The sequence below is a fragment of the Vicia villosa genome, unplaced genomic scaffold (assembly GCF_029867415.1).
Source record: "Vicia villosa cultivar HV-30 ecotype Madison, WI unplaced genomic scaffold, Vvil1.0 ctg.003663F_1_1, whole genome shotgun sequence".
Classification (NCBI taxonomy): Eukaryota; Viridiplantae; Streptophyta; class Magnoliopsida; order Fabales; family Fabaceae; genus Vicia; species Vicia villosa.
Window position 1 is genome coordinate 74741 of NW_026706263.1, and position 22321 is coordinate 97061.

Genomic DNA, 22321 nt, shown 5'->3' on the forward strand with positions numbered 1-22321 from the left:
CAATTATGCTTGGGCATATGCCCCTGATTGCCCAACGCTTCTGAGAGATTCTTCGAATCTTGACCTGATTGCCCCAGATATCTGAGCGCTTACTCAACGGAGTATTTCGACTGCTTTTGTGCCCCTGAGGGTGATTATAATTTGAGATGTTCATGCTCGAACTCAATGGAGTTCTGAAGACAACTTGTCCCTTGAGAGAATTAAACTTTTCATCTGCAGCTCATGATGGAAGCTTTCCTGGTGTCAAGTACTTGTTCATATGCAAAGAATGTTTAGTATGAGAAATATAATTCTAATGCAAAGTTCATGTTTGTCTTGAAGATTTTAAAAAAGATTTTTTTTTTTTGAAAGGATGTCAAAACATCGATTTTTGTGAAAAGTGGTGTGATACCAACTCAAACGTTTTAGCAAAACTCCTAGGAGTCGGTTTACCGTATTCTCGTTTACAGTATGCTTTCGAATTAACACTGCTTCAATTAGGACTTTTGAGGGTTGTAACGTGGCCAGGTTCATGGTTTTAGAAAAAAAGATATATAGGCTCAAAATTTTATTGGTGCCCACCCCCTTCGTGATGTTCTCCAACCTAAGTTCAGTTAACTCGATGCGAGCATTCATCCTTCAAGAGGAGCTTGAGACGTACGATTGAGGAGTTGATGAGGTGTTTGGACATGGCAGTCACTTACCTTCTATTCTTGGTGTCTGATCACACGATCTTGAATTTATAGACACACGAATTTTCCCTTTTTGTTGAGGATCTTTTTTGTTTCCCTAACTTTTGCCTGGACAAATTCTTTTGAATTTTGAGTTTGAAGTCCAACGGGATGCCCTAACTTTTGCCTTAGTCATTTGTTTTCAAGTTATTGACTTAGCGGGCTTTCTTTTTTTTTTTATTCGTCCTTTTTATTATTTTTTTGAGCAAGTCGTATGATCCTGAGATGTCTTTGATTTGTTGGAAAGATTGTACTGCCTCATTTCTTGGTCGACGAGGGATAGTCGTTGTTGTATCGTCATATTTTGACCTTCTATTGAGAGGGATAACCATTTTGTTTTTTACTGTCCTCAACCTTTTGAAAGATACCCATTGTTGTATCCTTAGATATGCACTCCTGGTGAATTTTGAATGCACGATCAGATTAACTGAACACTACCCTGCCCCTAGGTTAAATGTGAAGGTTTTTTTTTTTTGCATAGAAAAGAAACTCCTACTTCAAGGCTCAAAAGGGTTGACAAGGGATTAACTTCCTTATATCTCCATTGTTTGGGGATTTGAAACAATGCCTGTACATCATCAACAGGGTTTTACTCGAAAGCACACCATTTGAGATTATGAGTATTATATGTTCGTCATTCTCCCTTCGGAGTTGTCATGCTTTATCGCCTAGAGTTTGGAATCACAATAAGAGGAAACATATTAGAGCGAGAGCGAATGAATTTTTTTCAAGGCAAACATATACAATGCATTATTATTATAGTTCAAAAACAAACAAGCATGACATATAAGCAGTATTGAATCAAAACAAGAAAGACTACGCATGAGTGCATGATGATATAGAGATTGTCAAAGTTGAGGAGATTTCCTCTGTATGGACTTATTGCTTCAGAAGATCCATTGAGTCGAAGAAGAACTTCAAATCTGGCATGCAGGTGTGAATGTGACAACCTTTATGGCAATTAGGTCTTGAACCTGGTCTCTAAACGGCTGATAATCATCAATCGAATGGCTAGGTGCCCCAGTGTGGAAAACAAACCAGACGTTTGTATCTGAAACTGCAAATTATTTTTAGGGAGAGGATTCCGACGAAGCCACACAAGAGTTGTAAGTGTACAGCTTCAGGGATAGTACGAATAAAGTAGTAAGAAAGTGAGAAGCTTGTCCTTTGGAAACTTTAGTTGCAGCTTTGTTTGGAGAAATTTGACTTTTCATCTTTGGACGTCCTTCTATAAGAATCAAGCTCACCATATCCAGTGGGTCATAGCCTCTAATTCGGGGTACGGTACTTTTGAGTTTAAAGGCATGTGGCTAAAGGAAAATAAATTCTCTTGCCCCTTGATAGGAATTGTACCTCTGAGTGTGAAGGCATCTGGCTAAAGGAAAATAAATCCTCTTGCCCCTTGATAGGAGTTTAGGCTCTTTTTCAAGTTTGAAAAGCATCTGGCCAGAGGAAAATAAATCCTCTTGCCCCTTGACATAAATTTAGGCTCTTGATAGTCCTTCCCTATTACCTGGAAATTATGCGCCATGAATCCCTAAGATCCTTGAAAAAGGTTAGTCAACAGGTTATGTAAAAGCATAAGGTAGTATGGACAAGTATGTTCTACAAACAGAACCTGCAAGGAAATCAAGTGGTTAGATAACAAACAAGTCACACAAGAGTCCTTAGGTTTAAAGGCTTGTGTGAAGTATGACCAGGTGACTACCCCTCCCAAATAGGTACTTCTAAGGATAAGGATGAAATCAGCAACAGGTTCTACAAAGTTACTCAGAATGGTCAGTCCTTCTAAAGCACCCTCGAACATGATACATACATACCATGCAATGATACTTTGAGAAAGAACCTATCTGAGTTGTAGTATCGGGTAGCGACTATGCCCTCAACATACATCAAGAGTAGTCCCCCCACTACATTCCTAAAGGCCAAGATGGGTTAAAGGTAACTAAAGGTCCTTAAGCTCCGACTCACCCACAGATATCCACACGAACCTCCCTCATACAAGAGAAGCATGCAAACACCCATAGAGGCCTAACTTAAGCGTGAACTCTCATATTGACCAATCCTCCACATACATGAAGGAGGTCGCCATGACTATGCCACTTCCTATCTTAAGGTGCACTCGAATCCGGGTATAGGATTCATCTTCCATTCAAAACCCAAGCAACCTTGAAAAGTAAAGCAAACAAAACAAGCATATTATATGATCTAAGCTCTAAGGTAACCCCTCTTTTATTTATCCCCAGCAGAGTCGCCAGTTCTGTAACACGGTGAACTGACTTTTATTTTGTAAGCAACAATGTTGCGGTGAGCAAGAGTCGCCACCGACTTTTATTTTGTCCAATGTTAGGAAAGGTAAAAAGTACAGAAAAAGACCTTTTTAAAAGAAAACGGGCTCGGGGGGTAAGTTATGAAAAGGGAAGGTGCTAGCACCCTTTTCATCCGTAGTTATCTACGGGCTCTTAATTTGCTTAGCTCATGTTTGTTCGTTTTGAATTGAAAAGGGACATAAGGACTTTAGCGTAAATGCGTAGCCTTAGTTTTTCGAAAGAGTTTTGAAAAGATGTTTTTTATTGAGCTAGGCATACTAAGAGCACTACCCTAAATAGTTGATCTTTTTCTATACCTTTTAAAATTCCTAGGATTATCCATACTATGTAGAAGTAGGAAATCCTTGTTTATATTGGACGTATTCGGGACAATCGAAGGGTCATCGGAGGTCGTTGAAGGCAACAAGCAGAGGCACCCTTAGCAAATTCAAAGGGACAATGATCTTTCGTAGGCAACCATTCGAGGGACTAGATCATGTATTCGTAGGCAACAGTCCGAGGGTCATCGAGGGACCATGATCTTTGATGATTTTTAATCGAGGGACAATTTGCTAATGGGTACCTCTATATTCGAGGGGCACGACCATTAAATCGAAGGCAACAGAGAGGGGCGTACCCTAGAGGTGAGTGTGTGAACAAGTAAAAAGAGTGTGTTATTTTCAGTTATTTTAATCTTGATGTTAGTGAGCTAACGTTCAGTTATTAGTCTTTCCATACAATCCTATTACCATACATCTAAGCAGTTAAGTGGTGCGGAAAGTAAAAGCAGAAAGTGAAGTCCTACGCTATTACATGGCTTCGGGATGGGGAATTACAATAAACCAGGGAGTGCAGAAAAGATAAAGCCCTAATTACTATTACAACCCAAACGAAAGTGATAAATGTACAAAAATTAAAATAAAGCTCGTAAGTGCCCATAATAATGCAGAAGTCCTCCAAAATTAGTACCTCATAATCAAAATAAAATGTTATTAACACAAAATAATGTATGAAAAAAGCAGTAGAAATATGAACAAATATTAATTGAAGATCTAAACAAAAAGAATTAGAATTAATACATGAAACAAATATGTTTGGTATTTTTATATAAGAAAAATAAAGCTCTAATTACTAACATGTTTTTGTATTTTTGTTTTTTATCAAGCAATATAATAAACAAACAAAAGACATGGACTAAAAAACCAGTAAATATGGGGGTGCTAGATAGCAATTCGTGTGGGCCCATTGAGAAAATCAACCCAAAGTGAATAGGAAAGTCTGCCAAGGGAGTGAGAAATCGGAACAGGGGTGTAAATAAGAATATGGGCGCTAGGCCCATTGGGATTAGCCCAAAGTAAATCCAAACAATTACAACTCAGGAGGGGGTGTACGAGTGGCATAAAGGTGCGGATGGCAATTAAATTGGGCTCATTTGGCAATCAGCCCAAAACAACAAAAGAATTTGGAAAAACCCTAAACTAAGTGAGTGAGGTCCGCCCCACTTTCTCTGTCTCTTACTTTCTTCTTCTTTTGTTTGGCTTTCTCACCATAATATTGAACCTCCTCTCAACAAAACGCACAGTCTCAGTTTCAACTCTCGGTGTTCACTCGAAAATATCTCTCAATGAACACAACGACGGCAACAAGGGAATTAACGGTATTCAAACATGGCGACGGTAGCATACAACAACAATATAAACAACTTTGTTCGACCATGGCAATTTCAACGATACAAGCATGAATACATAACAATCAACAAACAATTTTCCGAAAGAGTGAGGACGATTACCAGCGAAGAGGAATTTTCTGGATCCAGGTACAAATTGAACTGATTGCTCATTGATCCTCTCCTTCTGGTTTTCGGGAATTTGTGCTTTAGTGGTTTGAGATTATTGCTGTCCCAAATGCGTTGCAAAGAGCCTGTTGTCGAAGATCTGAAATTGTTGTTGCCGCTGTTCGTTGATGAAGCTATGATGTTGTGATCTTGTTTCTGCGCTTGGAGTCATCGGACGGTGATGTTGCAGGCATGGTGGTGGCGGGGATGTGATGTCGGCTTCGTGATTTCAACGATATCCGAATCTCGCTCTTTCTTTTTTCGATTTTGAATCTTTCTCCCCTTTGATTATTCTTCTTCTTCTATTCTGCAAAACAAAATCACCGAATCCTTTTTACAAGTTATTAAAATGAATTCTTGCTGTAGTTTGATGATTTTACAGGTTATGTCATTAATCTGAGAAATGTATGTAGAATTTTCATGTAGAATATATATGTATTAATTCATGATCTTCTACAGTTAATGTTTGGTGAATGATTTTTGTTTTGGATCTGTGATGATGGAAATTTTGTGAATGGTATAGTAAATTGATTAATATTGTTTAGATATAAACCATAAAAAAAAGGACGTGAAAACGAAGTGATTAAAACGTGTATGTACATCACTGTATAAGATTATTATTTGCTTTCAATTTCAATAATAATTAAAAACGAAAGTGAATAAAAAAGAGGTATATATGTATTAGTAAATATATACATAGTACATTAATGCATTCACGAATGGAAAACATTTGTACAAAATGAGATAGGTTTCAGGGCCACAAAAACATGAGAAGAATGTGATCCTGTGAATGGAAAATTGTTAGTTTTTTTTTAAAATAATACCATCAGAGAATCATCATCTGGTTCAAAACAAACATTGAAAATAAATTGGATGGCCTCATATATAAATCATCGGCCAAAATGTATTGTAAAATCATTTTTAAAAAAAAAGGGGTGGCCTCAGGTGTCATCATTGGCCAAAAACTAAAAGAAATCTTTGAAAAGAAATTGAAAAGCGTATGAGAAAAAGTTTGTAAAAACAGTTGGTTAATTGTTGTTGTGAAAAGAGAAAATGTTGATCAGGGTTAGAAAAGTTGTTGATGACAATGAGAGAGTGGAGAGCCACTATTTATAGACTGAAATTAGGTCAAGATCGATCCTAAAAAGGAAATGATCCAACCCAAAGGCCCATGGACCTTCCTTGATGAACAAGATTAAGAACCTGGACGTACTTGTGTCCAGGTGTGTCCAGGTGTAAAAAAGATTAAAAAAAAGTTAAAATACATAAAAATGCACCAAGCGGGAATTGAACCTGTGACCTTTTGCTTGCAAGCCTTACTTCCTTACCAATTGTGCTATGTTATTTGTTTGAAATAAAAAGGCAATTGAAAGTGTATGAAGCGTCGGCTAGCATTTTCTATTAAAATATAAGTAATTTAAGAGTAAACTACTATATTTTAACATAGACTTAAAATCGAATATTTTTTAAAATTCAGGATGTCGATGTAAATGAATCCAAGATTTTATAAAAATCCAATTTTAAAAATAATTTCGAAAATTTTTGTCACTAAAAAGTGTGGGCAAATTTTGGGGTATGACAGCTGCCCCTGTTCAATCTTCTTAAACCTGAAGAGGTAGATTGGCGTATTCGCCAATCGTGATCTGAAGGTGGAAGAGGATTGAACACTAGAAGATCACAAAATTTGCACTCACAGGTGCAAGCAGAAGTGCTTTTTGGAGATGGGCTTAAAGATGCCATCCGGGTGTTTGTCTAAAGCATATGCTTTTCAGACTACATTGATTGTATCTGAAGGAGAGATTCATCAAAATGATGTAATGTCTTATAGACTACCTGAAGAGGTTCCTGAATAGGGTAGATCATTGACTGATGTAAAGGAGATTAGGCTTTGGACAAAGCTCGAGAAGAAGTGTCTTGTAGAAGATTAAATGATAAGCTCCTTGAAAGGGCAAGAGATGTCTTAGAAAAGATTGGATAAATATGTTAAAGAAGGTTACCTAAAAAGGTGGAGATATGTCTTAGAGAAGACCACTGAGAAAGACTATGTTACGTCTTAAACAAGACTAACCTAGAAAGGTATGATATGTCTTAAACAAGACTGACCTAGAAAGGCTCCTAGAAAGGATATGATACGTCTTAGAAAAGACTACCTAGAAAGGTTCCTAGAAAGGATATGAAACGTCTTAGAAAAGACTGCCTAGAAAGGCTCCTAGAAAGGATACGAAACGTCTTAGAAAAGACTGCCTAGAAAGGCTCCTAGAAAGGATGAGAAACGTCTTAGAAAAGACTGCCTAGAAAGGCTCCTAGAAAGGATGGGAAACGTCTTAGAAAAGACTGCCTAGAAAGGATATGAAACGTCTTAAACAAGACTACCTAGAAAGGTTCCTAGAAAGGATATGATATGTCTTAAACAAGACTACCTAGAAAGGTTCCTAGAAAGGATATAAAATGTCTTAAACAAGACTACCTAGAAAGGTTCCTAGAAAGGATGAGAAGTTCTTTGATTGTTTCTGAATTATCTTTGAAGAGAGACCCAAAATGAAGCCTCAGAATTGTATTTGTGTCTGGAATGAGTGTCAAAATTAACTCGTTGATAAGATCATCTTTGCACTGTACTTGGATGATAATATTCTTTTGATTATGAAGTGACCTGAAGAGGAAAAATTAGTTTTATGCAATGTCATGATGCATGTATTGTGTAATGAGGTTCTCGAAATAAACAAGAATGTTATATGTTATGTATGTAATGTAAATGAGGTTCTCGAAATAAACGAGAACGTTGTATGCTATGTATGTATTGTGAATGATGCATGGATGGACTATATAGTCGAAGCATATAGGTAACTTTGTATAGCAATTGCTGGTTGAGAAAATAAATCTCTGTATGCTGCTGGAGATGATGACAAGGTGATTGTGTTGAGAATTCCTATCTTCCGTTCGAAGATATCCAGCTGGGGATTTTTATTACCGCTTGGGGATGAAAGTAGCTTGAGTGATTTGATCCTGATGTGCCCTGACTGGGGATAAGAAAGATAGATAACTGACCAAGTTTCGTGAGTGCCAACTTTACTGGGAACAGTGATTTTGAATAAACCAGGTTGGAGAAGAAGATTGTATCGGAGAGCCTGTAGTGTTGGGGAGCCAAGTCTCTGTTGGGAAGAGATTACTTGAAGATAACTCCTCGAGGATTACTCTGTGGGGATATTGTTGTGAAAACAACTTTGTGGGTAAGTTCCCTTGAGATTTCAATTTTCATTGCCCCCATGTCACTTGCTGTTGGAAAACATTTTCTCAACCATATGTGGCCCTTTGCATGGGGAAGTCTATTTGCCCCTGGAGTCGGTAACTTGGTATACTTGATTTTTGAGATTACTGGAATTAGAACTTCGAAGGAGATACGGATCCTGCTGCTAGTAGCTAAATAGCTTTTGCTGAGATTTGTGATCGATGCAACATGCCCCAAGTGATAAACTTGCCCCTCTGGCTGTTCAGCGTCTTTGAGAGATTCTCTGGATCTTGACTTGGTTGCCTCAGATGAATGGTATAATACCATGCCATGCCCCTTGTGTATATTGTCCTTTAGCCAACTGAGTCAAGCGTAAGAAATATCTTTGCCTTTTGATGCGCTTCTGAAGCAACTTTGTCTGTCGGGAGGACTTTCTAGGATTTGTGTTATCATGAGCAACACGCCCCTGTATCATGAGCTTAGGAATCAAGCCCCTGATTGATCAGGGTTGGAGGTAATTTCAATTATGCTTGGGCATATGCCCCTGATTGCCCAACGCTTCTGAGAGATTCTTCGAATCTTGACCTGATTGCCCCAGATATCTGAGCGCTTACTCAACGGAGTATTTCGACTGCTTTTGTGCCCCTGAGGGTGATTATAATTTGAGATGTTCATGCTCGAACTCAATGGAGTTCTGAAGACAACTTGTCCCTTGAGAGAATTAAACTTTTCATCTGCAGCTCATGATGGAAGCTTTCCTGGTGTCAAGTACTTGTTCATATGCAAAGAATGTTTAGTATGAGAAATATAATTCTAATGCAAAGTTCATGTTTGTCTTGAAGATTTTAAAAAAGATTTTTTTTTTTTGAAAGGATGTCAAAACATCGATTTTTGTGAAAAGTGGTGTGATACCAACTCAAACGTTTTAGCAAAACTCCTAGGAGTCGGTTTACCGTATTCTCGTTTACAGTATGCTTTCGAATTAACACTGCTTCAATTAGGACTTTTGAGGGTTGTAACGTGGCCAGGTTCATGGTTTTAGAAAAAAAGATATATAGGCTCAAAATTTTATTGGTGCCCACCCCCTTCGTGATGTTCTCCAACCTAAGTTCAGTTAACTCGATGCGAGCATTCATCCTTCAAGAGGAGCTTGAGACGTACGATTGAGGAGTTGATGAGGTGTTTGGACATGGCAGTCACTTACCTTCTATTCTTGGTGTCTGATCACACGATCTTGAATTTATAGACACACGAATTTTCCCTTTTTGTTGAGGATCTTTTTTGTTTCCCTAACTTTTGCCTGGACAAATTCTTTTGAATTTTGAGTTTGAAGTCCAACGGGATGCCCTAACTTTTGCCTTAGTCATTTGTTTTCAAGTTATTGACTTAGCGGGCTTTCTTTTTTTTTTTATTCGTCCTTTTTATTATTTTTTTGAGCAAGTCGTATGATCCTGAGATGTCTTTGATTTGTTGGAAAGATTGTACTGCCTCATTTCTTGGTCGACGAGGGATAGTCGTTGTTGTATCGTCATATTTTGACCTTCTATTGAGAGGGATAACCATTTTGTTTTTTACTGTCCTCAACCTTTTGAAAGATACCCATTGTTGTATCCTTAGATATGCACTCCTGGTGAATTTTGAATGCACGATCAGATTAACTGAACACTACCCTGCCCCTAGGTTAAATGTGAAGGTTTTTTTTTTTGCATAGAAAAGAAACTCCTACTTCAAGGCTCAAAAGGGTTGACAAGGGATTAACTTCCTTATATCTCCATTGTTTGGGGATTTGAAACAATGCCTGTACATCATCAACAGGGTTTTACTCGAAAGCACACCATTTGAGATTATGAGTATTATATGTTCGTCATTCTCCCTTCGGAGTTGTCATGCTTTATCGCCTAGAGTTTGGAATCACAATAAGAGGAAACATATTAGAGCGAGAGCGAATGAATTTTTTTCAAGGCAAACATATACAATGCATTATTATTATAGTTCAAAAACAAACAAGCATGACATATAAGCAGTATTGAATCAAAACAAGAAAGACTACGCATGAGTGCATGATGATATAGAGATTGTCAAAGTTGAGGAGATTTCCTCTGTATGGACTTATTGCTTCAGAAGATCCATTGAGTCGAAGAAGAACTTCAAATCTGGCATGCAGGTGTGAATGTGACAACCTTTATGGCAATTAGGTCTTGAACCTGGTCTCTAAACGGCTGATAATCATCAATCGAATGGCTAGGTGCCCCAGTGTGGAAAACAAACCAGACGTTTGTATCTGAAACTGCAAATTATTTTTAGGGAGAGGATTCCGACGAAGCCACACAAGAGTTGTAAGTGTACAGCTTCAGGGATAGTACGAATAAAGTAGTAAGAAAGTGAGAAGCTTGTCCTTTGGAAACTTTAGTTGCAGCTTTGTTTGGAGAAATTTGACTTTTCATCTTTGGACGTCCTTCTATAAGAATCAAGCTCACCATATCCAGTGGGTCATAGCCTCTAATTCGGGGTACGGTACTTTTGAGTTTAAAGGCATGTGGCTAAAGGAAAATAAATTCTCTTGCCCCTTGATAGGAATTGTACCTCTGAGTGTGAAGGCATCTGGCTAAAGGAAAATAAATCCTCTTGCCCCTTGATAGGAGTTTAGGCTCTTTTTCAAGTTTGAAAAGCATCTGGCCAGAGGAAAATAAATCCTCTTGCCCCTTGACATAAATTTAGGCTCTTGATAGTCCTTCCCTATTACCTGGAAATTATGCGCCATGAATCCCTAAGATCCTTGAAAAAGGTTAGTCAACAGGTTATGTAAAAGCATAAGGTAGTATGGACAAGTATGTTCTACAAACAGAACCTGCAAGGAAATCAAGTGGTTAGATAACAAACAAGTCACACAAGAGTCCTTAGGTTTAAAGGCTTGTGTGAAGTATGACCAGGTGACTACCCCTCCCAAATAGGTACTTCTAAGGATAAGGATGAAATCAGCAACAGGTTCTACAAAGTTACTCAGAATGGTCAGTCCTTCTAAAGCACCCTCGAACATGATACATACATACCATGCAATGATACTTTGAGAAAGAACCTATCTGAGTTGTAGTATCGGGTAGCGACTATGCCCTCAACATACATCAAGAGTAGTCCCCCCACTACATTCCTAAAGGCCAAGATGGGTTAAAGGTAACTAAAGGTCCTTAAGCTCCGACTCACCCACAGATATCCACACGAACCTCCCTCATACAAGAGAAGCATGCAAACACCCATAGAGGCCTAACTTAAGCGTGAACTCTCATATTGACCAATCCTCCACATACATGAAGGAGGTCGCCATGACTATGCCACTTCCTATCTTAAGGTGCACTCGAATCCGGGTATAGGATTCATCTTCCATTCAAAACCCAAGCAACCTTGAAAAGTAAAGCAAACAAAACAAGCATATTATATGATCTAAGCTCTAAGGTAACCCCTCTTTTATTTATCCCCAGCAGAGTCGCCAGTTCTGTAACACGGTGAACTGACTTTTATTTTGTAAGCAACAATGTTGCGGTGAGCAAGAGTCGCCACCGACTTTTATTTTGTCCAATGTTAGGAAAGGTAAAAAGTACAGAAAAAGACCTTTTTAAAGAAAACGGGCTCGGGGGGTAAGTTATGAAAAGGGAAGGTGCTAGCACCCTTTTCATCCGTAGTTATCTACGGGCTCTTAATTTGCTTAGCTCATGTTTGTTCGTTTTGAATTGAAAAGGGACATAAGGACTTTAGCGTAAATGCGTAGCCTTAGTTTTTCGAAAGAGTTTTGAAAAGATGTTTTTTATTGAGCTAGGCATACTAAGAGCACTACCCTAAATAGTTGATCTTTTTCTATACCTTTTAAAATTCCTAGGATTATCCATACTATGTAGAAGTAGGAAATCCTTGTTTATATTGGACGTATTCGGGACAATCGAAGGGTCATCGGAGGTCGTTGAAGGCAACAAGCAGAGGCACCCTTAGCAAATTCAAAGGGACAATGATCTTTCGTAGGCAACCATTCGAGGGACTAGATCATGTATTCGTAGGCAACAGTCCGAGGGTCATCGAGGGACCATGATCTTTGATGATTTTTAATCGAGGGACAATTTGCTAATGGGTACCTCTATATTCGAGGGGCACGACCATTAAATCGAAGGCAACAGAGAGGGGCGTACCCTAGAGGTGAGTGTGTGAACAAGTAAAAAGAGTGTGTTATTTTCAGTTATTTTAATCTTGATGTTAGTGAGCTAACGTTCAGTTATTAGTCTTTCCATACAATCCTATTACCATACATCTAAGCAGTTAAGTGGTGCGGAAAGTAAAAGCAGAAAGTGAAGTCCTACGCTATTACATGGCTTCGGGATGGGGAATTACAATAAACCAGGGAGTGCAGAAAAGATAAAGCCCTAATTACTATTACAACCCAAACGAAAGTGATAAATGTACAAAAATTAAAATAAAGCTCGTAAGTGCCCATAATAATGCAGAAGTCCTCCAAAATTAGTACCTCATAATCAAAATAAAATGTTATTAACACAAAATAATGTATGAAAAAAGCAGTAGAAATATGAACAAATATTAATTGAAGATCTAAACAAAAAGAATTAGAATTAATACATGAAACAAATATGTTTGGTATTTTTATATAAGAAAAATAAAGCTCTAATTACTAACATGTTTTTGTATTTTTGTTTTTTATCAAGCAATATAATAAACAAACAAAAGACATGGACTAAAAAACCAGTAAATATGGGGGTGCTAGATAGCAATTCGTGTGGGCCCATTGAGAAAATCAACCCAAAGTGAATAGGAAAGTCTGCCAAGGGAGTGAGAAATCGGAACAGGGGTGTAAATAAGAATATGGGCGCTAGGCCCATTGGGATTAGCCCAAAGTAAATCCAAACAATTACAACTCAGGAGGGGGTGTACGAGTGGCATAAAGGTGCGGATGGCAATTAAATTGGGCTCATTTGGCAATCAGCCCAAAACAACAAAAGAATTTGGAAAAACCCTAAACTAAGTGAGTGAGGTCCGCCCCACTTTCTCTGTCTCTTACTTTCTTCTTCTTTTGTTTGGCTTTCTCACCATAATATTGAACCTCCTCTCAACAAAACGCACAGTCTCAGTTTCAACTCTCGGTGTTCACTCGAAAATATCTCTCAATGAACACAACGACGGCAACAAGGGAATTAACGGTATTCAAACATGGCGACGGTAGCATACAACAACAATATAAACAACTTTGTTCGACCATGGCAATTTCAACGATACAAGCATGAATACATAACAATCAACAAACAATTTTCCGAAAGAGTGAGGACGATTACCAGCGAAGAGGAATTTTCTGGATCCAGGTACAAATTGAACTGATTGCTCGTTGATCCTCTCCTTCTGGTTTTCGGGAATTTGTGCTTTAGTGGTTTGAGATTATTGCTGTCCCAAATGCGTTGCAAAGAGCCTGTTGTCGAAGATCTGAAATTGTTGTTGCCGCTGTTCGTTGATGAAGCTATGATGTTGTGATCTTGTTTCTGCGCTTGGAGTCATCGGACGGTGATGTTGCAGGCATGGTGGTGGCGGGGATGTGATGTCGGCTTCGTGATTTCAACGATATCCGAATCTCGCTCTTTCTTTTTTCGATTTTGAATCTTTCTCCCCTTTGATTATTCTTCTTCTTCTATTCTGCAAAACAAAATCACCGAATCCTTTTTACAAGTTATTAAAATGAATTCTTGCTGTAGTTTGATGATTTTACAGGTTATGTCATTAATCTGAGAAATGTATGTAGAATTTTCATGTAGAATATATATGTATTAATTCATGATCTTCTACAGTTAATGTTTGGTGAATGATTTTTGTTTTGGATCTGTGATGATGGAAATTTTGTGAATGGTATAGTAAATTGATTAATATTGTTTAGATATAAACCATAAAAAAAGGACGTGAAAACGAAGTGATTAAAACGTGTATGTACATCACTGTATAAGATTATTATTTGCTTTCAATTTCAATAATAATTAAAAACGAAAGTGAATAAAAAAGAGGTATATATGTATTAGTAAATATATACATAGTACATTAATGCATTCACGAATGGAAAACATTTGTACAAAATGAGATAGGTTTTAGGGCCACAAAAACGTGAGAAGAATGTGATCCTGTGAATGGAAAATTGTTAGTTTTTTTTTAAAATAATACCATCAGAGAATCATCATCTGGTTCAAAACAAACATTGAAAATAAATTGGATGGCCTCATATATAAATCATCGGCCAAAATGTATTGTAAAATCATTTTTAAAAAAAAAAGGGTGGCCTCAGGTGTCATCATTGGCCAAAAACTAAAAGAAATCTTTGAAAAGAAATTGAAAAGCGTATGAGAAAAAGTTTGTAAAAACAGTTGGTTAATTGTTGTTGTGAAAAGAGAAAATGTTGATCAGGGTTAGAAAAGTTGTTGATGACAATGAGAGAGTGGAGAGCCACTATTTATAGACTGAAATTAGGTCAAGATCGATCCTAAAAAGGAAATGATCCAACCCAAAGGCCCATGGACCTTCCTTGATGAACAAGATTAAGAACCTGGACGTACTTGTGTCCAGGTGCGTCCAGGTGTAAAAAAGATTAAAAAAAAGTTAAAATACATAAAAATGCACCAAGCGGGAATTGAACCTGTGACCTTTTGCTTGCAAGCCTTACTTCCTTACCAATTGTGCTATGTTATTTGTTTGAAATAAAAAGGCAATTGAAAGTGTATGAAGCGTCGGCTAGCATTTTCTATTAAAATATAAGTAATTTAAGAGTAAACTACTATATTTTAACATAGACTTTAAATCGAATATTTTTTAAAATTCAGGATGTCGATGTAAATGAATCCAAGATTTTATAAAAATCCAATTTTAAAAATAATTTCGAAAATTTTTGTCACTAAAAAGTGTGGGCAAATTTTGGGGTATGACAACATGGTTCATCATAAATTGTCCAACCAAATCTCATTCTGAATTAAATTTCATTCTCTACAATTTTGTCTCCCTAAGGACTTGGCCAAAAATGCATCATTTGAGAGATATGAGCCAAAACATTACAGGTCCTTTTGAAAGTTAACAAAAAGTCATTTTTTCTCAAGGAGTGGTATATGAAAATGGTAAATTCAATGGAGATGAAACCAAAAGGGTCTTTTAGAGGGCATCTTGAAATTTCCCAAAAGTCCTATAACACCTTCATATGGCCAAAATTATTCTTTTCTCCGCTCATGCTTAAATCAAAAGAATAGAGTTTATACAAATATCAAATATAAGTAACAACACTCCCTGTGGGTACGATACTCTTATACTTATTACTTGCTACAATCAAAACATGTATACTTGCATGTGACACCTTTGGGAAGCGAACAATAATGAAGATTGATTTGAGAGTACCCCCTCCCCCAACAAATTTTATCCCCAGGAGACGTCGATAATGATCGGACGAGTATCTGGTTATGTAACACCCCGTAAATTCTTATTTATTAATTTAATTAAGTTTTAAATTAAATTATTTGGATTTAACATTTTATTGGAATTATTTGGGAAATAATAAAATATTAGTCGTTGGCCCAAATGGCGGTGTTAGTAATGTGGGGGGTTGCTAAGCAAGTGAGCCCATTACTAATTTATTTTATGTTTTCATAAAATAAGAGAAATTGAGAAAAGAAGGAAGGGAGAAACAAAGAGAAGCTGAAAGAGAGAACAGAGAAGATACGTGAAAAAGAGGAACCAAAAAGGAAGAGGACCTTCGAAGATTCGACTCTGAGGTAAGGGGGGACTCTTCGGGTTAGTAATTATTATACAATCAAGGGTAGTAGAATGGATTAGGATTGTTGTTTGATTCAATTGAATATGTTGGGTTTTGGGGAATTGTTAGGTTTTGATGAAATGTTCATAATTTTGTATATTTTGGTGAAATTGATTGATGATGAATATGTATTGTTGTTAATGAATGTTAAAACATGTTTAAAGTATGTTTGAACGTGTATTTTGGTGTTGTTCTGAGTTTGTGATCGAAATGGTATGAAGTGGAATGAATGGGGAATGGAACAGTGCTGTCAAACTGAGTTTTTTTGGGTCTGTGCACGCTGTAACCGGGTAACAGCCATGCTGTAACCGGTTACCGCGTGGAAAAATGGGAAAACTGGGCTATTTTGACTGCCGTAACCGATTACCCTCCCTGCTGTAACCGGTTACAGGCAGATTTTTAATAATAGAGAATAGGTGACATAAACGCGTAACCGGGTAACAGCCATGCTGTAACCGGTTACCGCTGTGTATTTTTGAAAAATAATTATTTTCTAAAATTCGTATCTTTTAAACCGTTTATCTGTTTTAAGTGCCGTTTTGGGTGTTGCGAAGTTGATTAAGAGCTTTATATGATGAATTGACGAAATGGGTGGTGGCCCGATTTTATTTTAAGTCTTGATTTAATTTAAATGATTAATTGTAGTATTGTGTACATATATGTGTGAATGTAACAATGTGTTGCGTTGGTGATGAAACGATATTGATTCTTGCGGTGATTGAATGATGTTTAATCTAAGTATATTTAATATGATTTGAATGCTTACTAATACATGTGCATGCTTATTGGTGATAGTATGGTGAGTTGTAATGAGACGATGCGAAGCATCGGATCGGTGATGTTGCAAGTATGTCATATGTATGCATTCATTCATACGCATTTGGTGATGGATCCCGGTGAGGTTGTGGATCAAAATGGTGGGCATAATTCCCATTGTGTGGAATTTGTGCCGGTTGGACTGAATCTTAATGATGAAAAGATCAGTTGGATGGGTTTAGCCCAAGTATGGTACCACATGCATAGTGTCAGTTCATTCATGTGCATGGTAATATAGTATGATCAAATGATTGTGTATTATAATTGGTGATGCGTTTGATTTTGGTGCCTTGATCAGTTGTTAAAAATATGAATATGTGTTATGATTGGGTGAATGATAATGCTATGATATTTTATTACTTATGACTGTATAATACTTATTAATTTCGAATGAAACTCACCCTTACATGTTGATATTTTCAAATTAAGGAGTAGCGGCATCTTGATTGGTGAGGATAGCTCATTAGGCTAGTTCGTAGTTCGTGTCGAGTCATGCTCTGATTTGTAACACTGGGAACGATAGTCTTAGAGTTACTTATGATACTCTATTTTGTTGTTTTTGGGATTATGTATCGTTGATTTATGTTTGGTGATGTCTTACGATACTGTTGAATGAGATTCTGCTGTGCTGAATATGTGTTTTGATATTTTGTGGATTATTCCTAATAAAATCATGACGAACGACTTGGAGTTTTCTTTATTTTATTAATTGTAACATCCTTTTTTTATGTTTACTCTGATTATTATTATAATTGCCGCGGGGGTTTAGAAGGGTGTTACAGGTTATGCCCCGATGTTGTCATCCCCAGTGTGGTTGTCTCTATTATATATGTCTGTTTCATTAGCATAAGCATAAAATTCATTCGTCCATTCATGTTTTTCATACATACATGCACATTGTTTGCATCTCAGTGATATGAAAACTACTACTCCCCAAGTGATGTCTTTGCTCTTTCCATTTAAAGCGCCAGCTTTAGGCAAAAAGACCCATAATCTTTGTATTTCCCCAGAGAGTTTGTTCCTCATGGGAAGATCTTATTTTAGCTTATTCATCTATTTAAAGATAGGATGAACCCCCATTTTGAACTCAGTTCCTCAGTGGGAAGTGTCTTGTTTAGGTGTCTCTTTCAACTCCGTCTTGGATTGAACTTTGTCTCCAGCAGATATAATGGATCAGCAAATCCCAGATTGAAAGTGCATTTATTTTGCACAGTTGAAGACCTGGTCTCCTTAAACAGAACCTGTTTATGGTTCCTCAAAAAGTTGGATTTATATCCCTGGCAGTTGATTGTTGCCGCTACTTTTATAATCTCTCACAAAAAATTGGATTTATATCCCTGGCAGTTGATTGTTGCCGCTACTTTTATAATCTCTCAAAAAGTTGGATTTATATCCCTGGCAGTTGATTTTTTCCGCTACTTTTATGATTCCAAAAGTTGGATTTATATCCCTGGTAGTTGATTGTTACCGCAACTTTAATTACCGACAACAAGTAATTTGAGCAGTTTGTATGTCCCTCAATCAAAATATTTCCGGTGAAAAAACTTGTGGACAGTAGGTTTCTCAGCGTAAGAGATAGTTCATGATAAGAGTTCCAATGGATGGTTAGCCTTCTCGAGATGATGAAGACAGTCTGTTGCAGAACATGGTAGTTATCCTTTATGAATGTAAGTTTCCCCAGCAGGATAGACAGTTCGTATTGAAGTTTGTTCTTTCCCAATGAAAGATAAGTCTCTCAGCTTCAGAGATAGTTCATTGAGGAGCTCGATGTTCTAATGTTCTTTCCCAATGAAAGATAGATCTCTCACCGTCAGGGATAATTCATTGAGGAGACTAATGTTTTTCTTTCCCAGCAAGTGAAAGTCTCTCAAGCATCAGGAACAATTTGTAGTTTTTCATAGTCTCTCCAGCGTCGGGGACAATTTATTATGTACCCCTAGTAGATCTGGTCCCTTTCTCCTAGTTTGAAGGAAGGACGTTGTTTACTTGTTTATTCCATGTAAAATATATGTATATATATATATATATATATATATATATATATATATATATATATTGCATTCATACCATATCATGCATGAGGGATTTCAGGGTCCAAATTGTGCTATCTTTTGTATTTAAGTCCCTCTTACCGTGCTGAGACGAAGATTCTATCTCCCCCTCATCGGGTATTAGGAACTTAAATAGGGGCAGCTGTTGTATCCCAATTTTCGACCACTGAGACCCCACCTCATTTAAAATATTAGGATCATCATCATCATTATTATCATCATGCATACATCATTTACTGACCCAAAATACAAAAAAAAAATTGTTGCTTGTTGCTTGTGTTCCAAGACAGGAGACTGATCAAGAGGAGACTGAGCAAATTAGGTTTTTGAGGCCCACAAAGAAGCCTAATATTCCTCATGTGCTAAAATGATTAACCATCAAAATCAAGGCCCAAGGATGGCTCAATTCAAGGTCAACAAATTTTAAATTCATCAGGTGCCCAAATTAGGGTTTTGACCTAATTCATCTGGAGAGTTGACTTTAATTAGGACATAAATCCATGGCTTAAACTATGATTCAAGGGTCTCCAAATCAACATTATAATCCATTCATATCATTGATCGCGACAAAGTGGGTATGTCTGTGATTATGACTGCAAGTGCACAGTCTATCGTGTAGTTTTAAAAAGATATCGAACCCAAAGGACTAAGAATCGACCTTAATGTAGTTAATCGTTACTATGTAAATCTAAGGCTATCGTTTGATTGATTGAGATCAGACGGGGGAAAATAAAGAATAGAATTAAATTAAATCAAAGAATAATTATATCGGTATGTAATAGTCGGACGTCGGGGATCTAGTAAACTATCAATGCGGATTGTAATTTAAAATTACTTTTCTGTAGAAATCATTAGTTTAAAAACCTTCCTCTCACACTCTCGTGTTTATTGATTATGATTTCACTATTAAACCTAAGTGAGCGCTCTCGCTGTATCAATTAAAGTTTAAAGTGATTTTTGAAAACAAATGAAAACTAATTACCCTTAAAGCGTTCTCGCTGTATTTAAGGTTAATGCCTAATTTCTAAGGTCCAGTTAAAATCTCAAACTTCTGTTTTTATCGATCCTAACTTCTATCGTTTTTAACTCTCGTTATAAAACAGTTTAATTAAGCTTTTAGAAATTATAGCCAGATAAATAAATTTTAGTTAATAAATTACATCGACAGCGTCACTAGATTCCCTCGGTTATATGACTTTACATACCGATAAGGGATATTTAACCGGACATTATTTTAATAGACGAAACAGAACAGATATAGCAGGTATAAAATAATCCGGACATAATTTGATAAACTAACATAAACAGTAATTAATAATAAATGCTAATAAATAAACCTGAATTAAATTGCAGACTGAATATTGAAATCTTGCAGCACTGGTTCTCGAATCCGGTACTGGAATTAAATTCTAAAATTAAATCTAATGCTAAAAATTGAAACTAAATTCGAAGCTAGAAAGAAAAACTGAGTTGCAATAGTATTTCCGGTGTGGAAATCTATTGCAGGAAGTGGATAGGAAGAAGTAGCAGAAATTGAAATTTGCAGAGAAAAGAAAATGACGGCAGTAGGTTAAAGCTTTGTCACCCTTTCAATTAATCTTGATGGGTATTTATAGAGGTGCAGATTCTTGGATTTGAACTTGTTTCACAACAGTAGCGGGTCTTTTGGAAGATAAAATGGCGGAGAGAAACTGGGTAATGTCTTCTGGGCTTGAGTGTGTGACTCACATCACACACTAGTAAATGGGGAGGTGCCGACCGGCAGGAGGGGGTATGCGACGGACGGCAGGCACTCCCTTGTGCCACTCGTCACGTGCATCACTTCCTTTGCACGTTGGGCTTGCTTGCAGCATTACTTTTGGGCCTTTTGCTTCTTATTTGCACCCCCGTTGATTCAAGTGTCCCTTGTAGCAATTTCTCTTCATTTTGGCTCCTTTTTTCGATCATTTCTTTTGCGAGCCCTGATTTAATAAATTCCTGAAATAAATACAAAATACTGGCATAACACGAAATAAAATAATAAAATTGAAATAAAATAAGATAATAATACATGTAAATTAAGCTAAATATACGATACGTTTTCATGTTATCAAACTCCCCTACACTTGAACTTTGCTTGCCCTCAAGCAAACAATCAAAGAAAAAGGTTTTACACATGCATGACAATCATCTCGATTCGTACGCGGTCGTGGCGATACGTCGCTAGATATACAGAAGCTCAATATAAACACTAAAGACACAGTGGTGACACCAGACAACTCCAGCTTATGCAGACCAATTCAAATCATGTTATTATAGCTCATTTAGATCCTTTCGCTAGATTTTGCTTGTTTTCATTCGAGCGCAATCACATTAAGCCCTTTATCTTCACACGCACATAGTAGAGTAACCGGTTAGTGACTCTGATCCTTATTAGCACGGGGCTCTGGCACATTTCTGTGGTACCCACTTCTTTAACAAATTGTAAGCTGCGGGGGATCGAACCGTAATTTGCCCTACCAAGTTCAATACTAGATACTTTTGAACCAACTGACAATAGGTTTCTTTATTGTTCGCGAGATATACATCCTTTGGGTTAAATGACCGGGTGAGGTTCACCTAGCTTAGTCAGTGCAATCTTTTAAATTCTTTACTGAAAAATTTCAGGATCATTCACTTATATTCATCTGCTCTCTACGTAGTTTGTGTTTAAGACGGTGCCGACTGCAGAATAAACTACTCGAAGCTACTTTAAAGCTAGAGGTTAAAGACTTTGAAATAATAGGTACTCAAATTGAATCTTGCATAAATCGGGGTTCTATAGTGTCAAGACTGTAGCGATTTTGTTTAATAGTGCTTCGGTTCTAACATATCTTTAAATTGTGTATCCGCATACTTTTTGAGCGTGTTAGGCTATGCATATAATAAAAAAAAATTATGGTTCAAGTAGATGGAGAATTCGACAACTGAAAGATAATCACATATATTGAACTTAAAATACATGGATTGAAATGACAGGAAATTAAAAATTTTTTTTAGGGTAATGACAAGAAATACTGGAAATTAAATACTAGGAATTAAAATCTACTGACAATAGATAGAAAAGCAGGAAGCTTCCTCCCCCACACTTAAACTTTGCGTTGTCCTCAATGCGACTTTGTGTGGTAGAAATGATGGAAACTCACTACTCGTTTCCTCTTCCTCGTGCTCGGCCTCGGGTTCGTGCTCTTCCTCCTCTTCGACCATCATCGCCGTCTCTAGGCGGAACTATCCCAGCATGGTACACATACTCATGTAAGCCTTCAACACGATATGTCAAACAATGCATTTCTTCCGTGAGGGCTGTAATGCTTTGATCATTTCATTGCGCATAATCGTGTTGATCTCTTTGCTTTTGACGCATCAGTGTCATCATTTCATTCTGCCCTGCCTCAATCCTCTGATGACACTGAGTTTCTTCCTCGTGGTTGCGTATCATTTCTCTATACACGTCATCCAGTGTGACTGGTTGATTCCTTCTTTGAGGTTCATCTCCAGATGGTCCAGTAACATTTTCAGGATTGGGTTGGGG

At 37.1% G+C, this 22321-nt stretch overlaps 1 protein-coding gene across 1 annotated transcript in view; it reads right to left on the minus strand.

Annotated features, from left to right (window-relative positions):
* The window catches only part of LOC131641323 (probable CCR4-associated factor 1 homolog 11), a 31994-nt gene extending 9916 nt beyond the window's left edge, over window positions 1-22078 (minus strand). Inside the window, exon 1 of the mRNA XM_058911625.1 lies at window positions 21936-22078. Within this exon, the coding sequence (XP_058767608.1) occupies window positions 21936-22078 (143 nt within the window). The remainder of the gene's footprint in view (window positions 1-21935) is intronic.
* Between the last annotated feature and the right edge of the window lie 243 nt (window positions 22079-22321).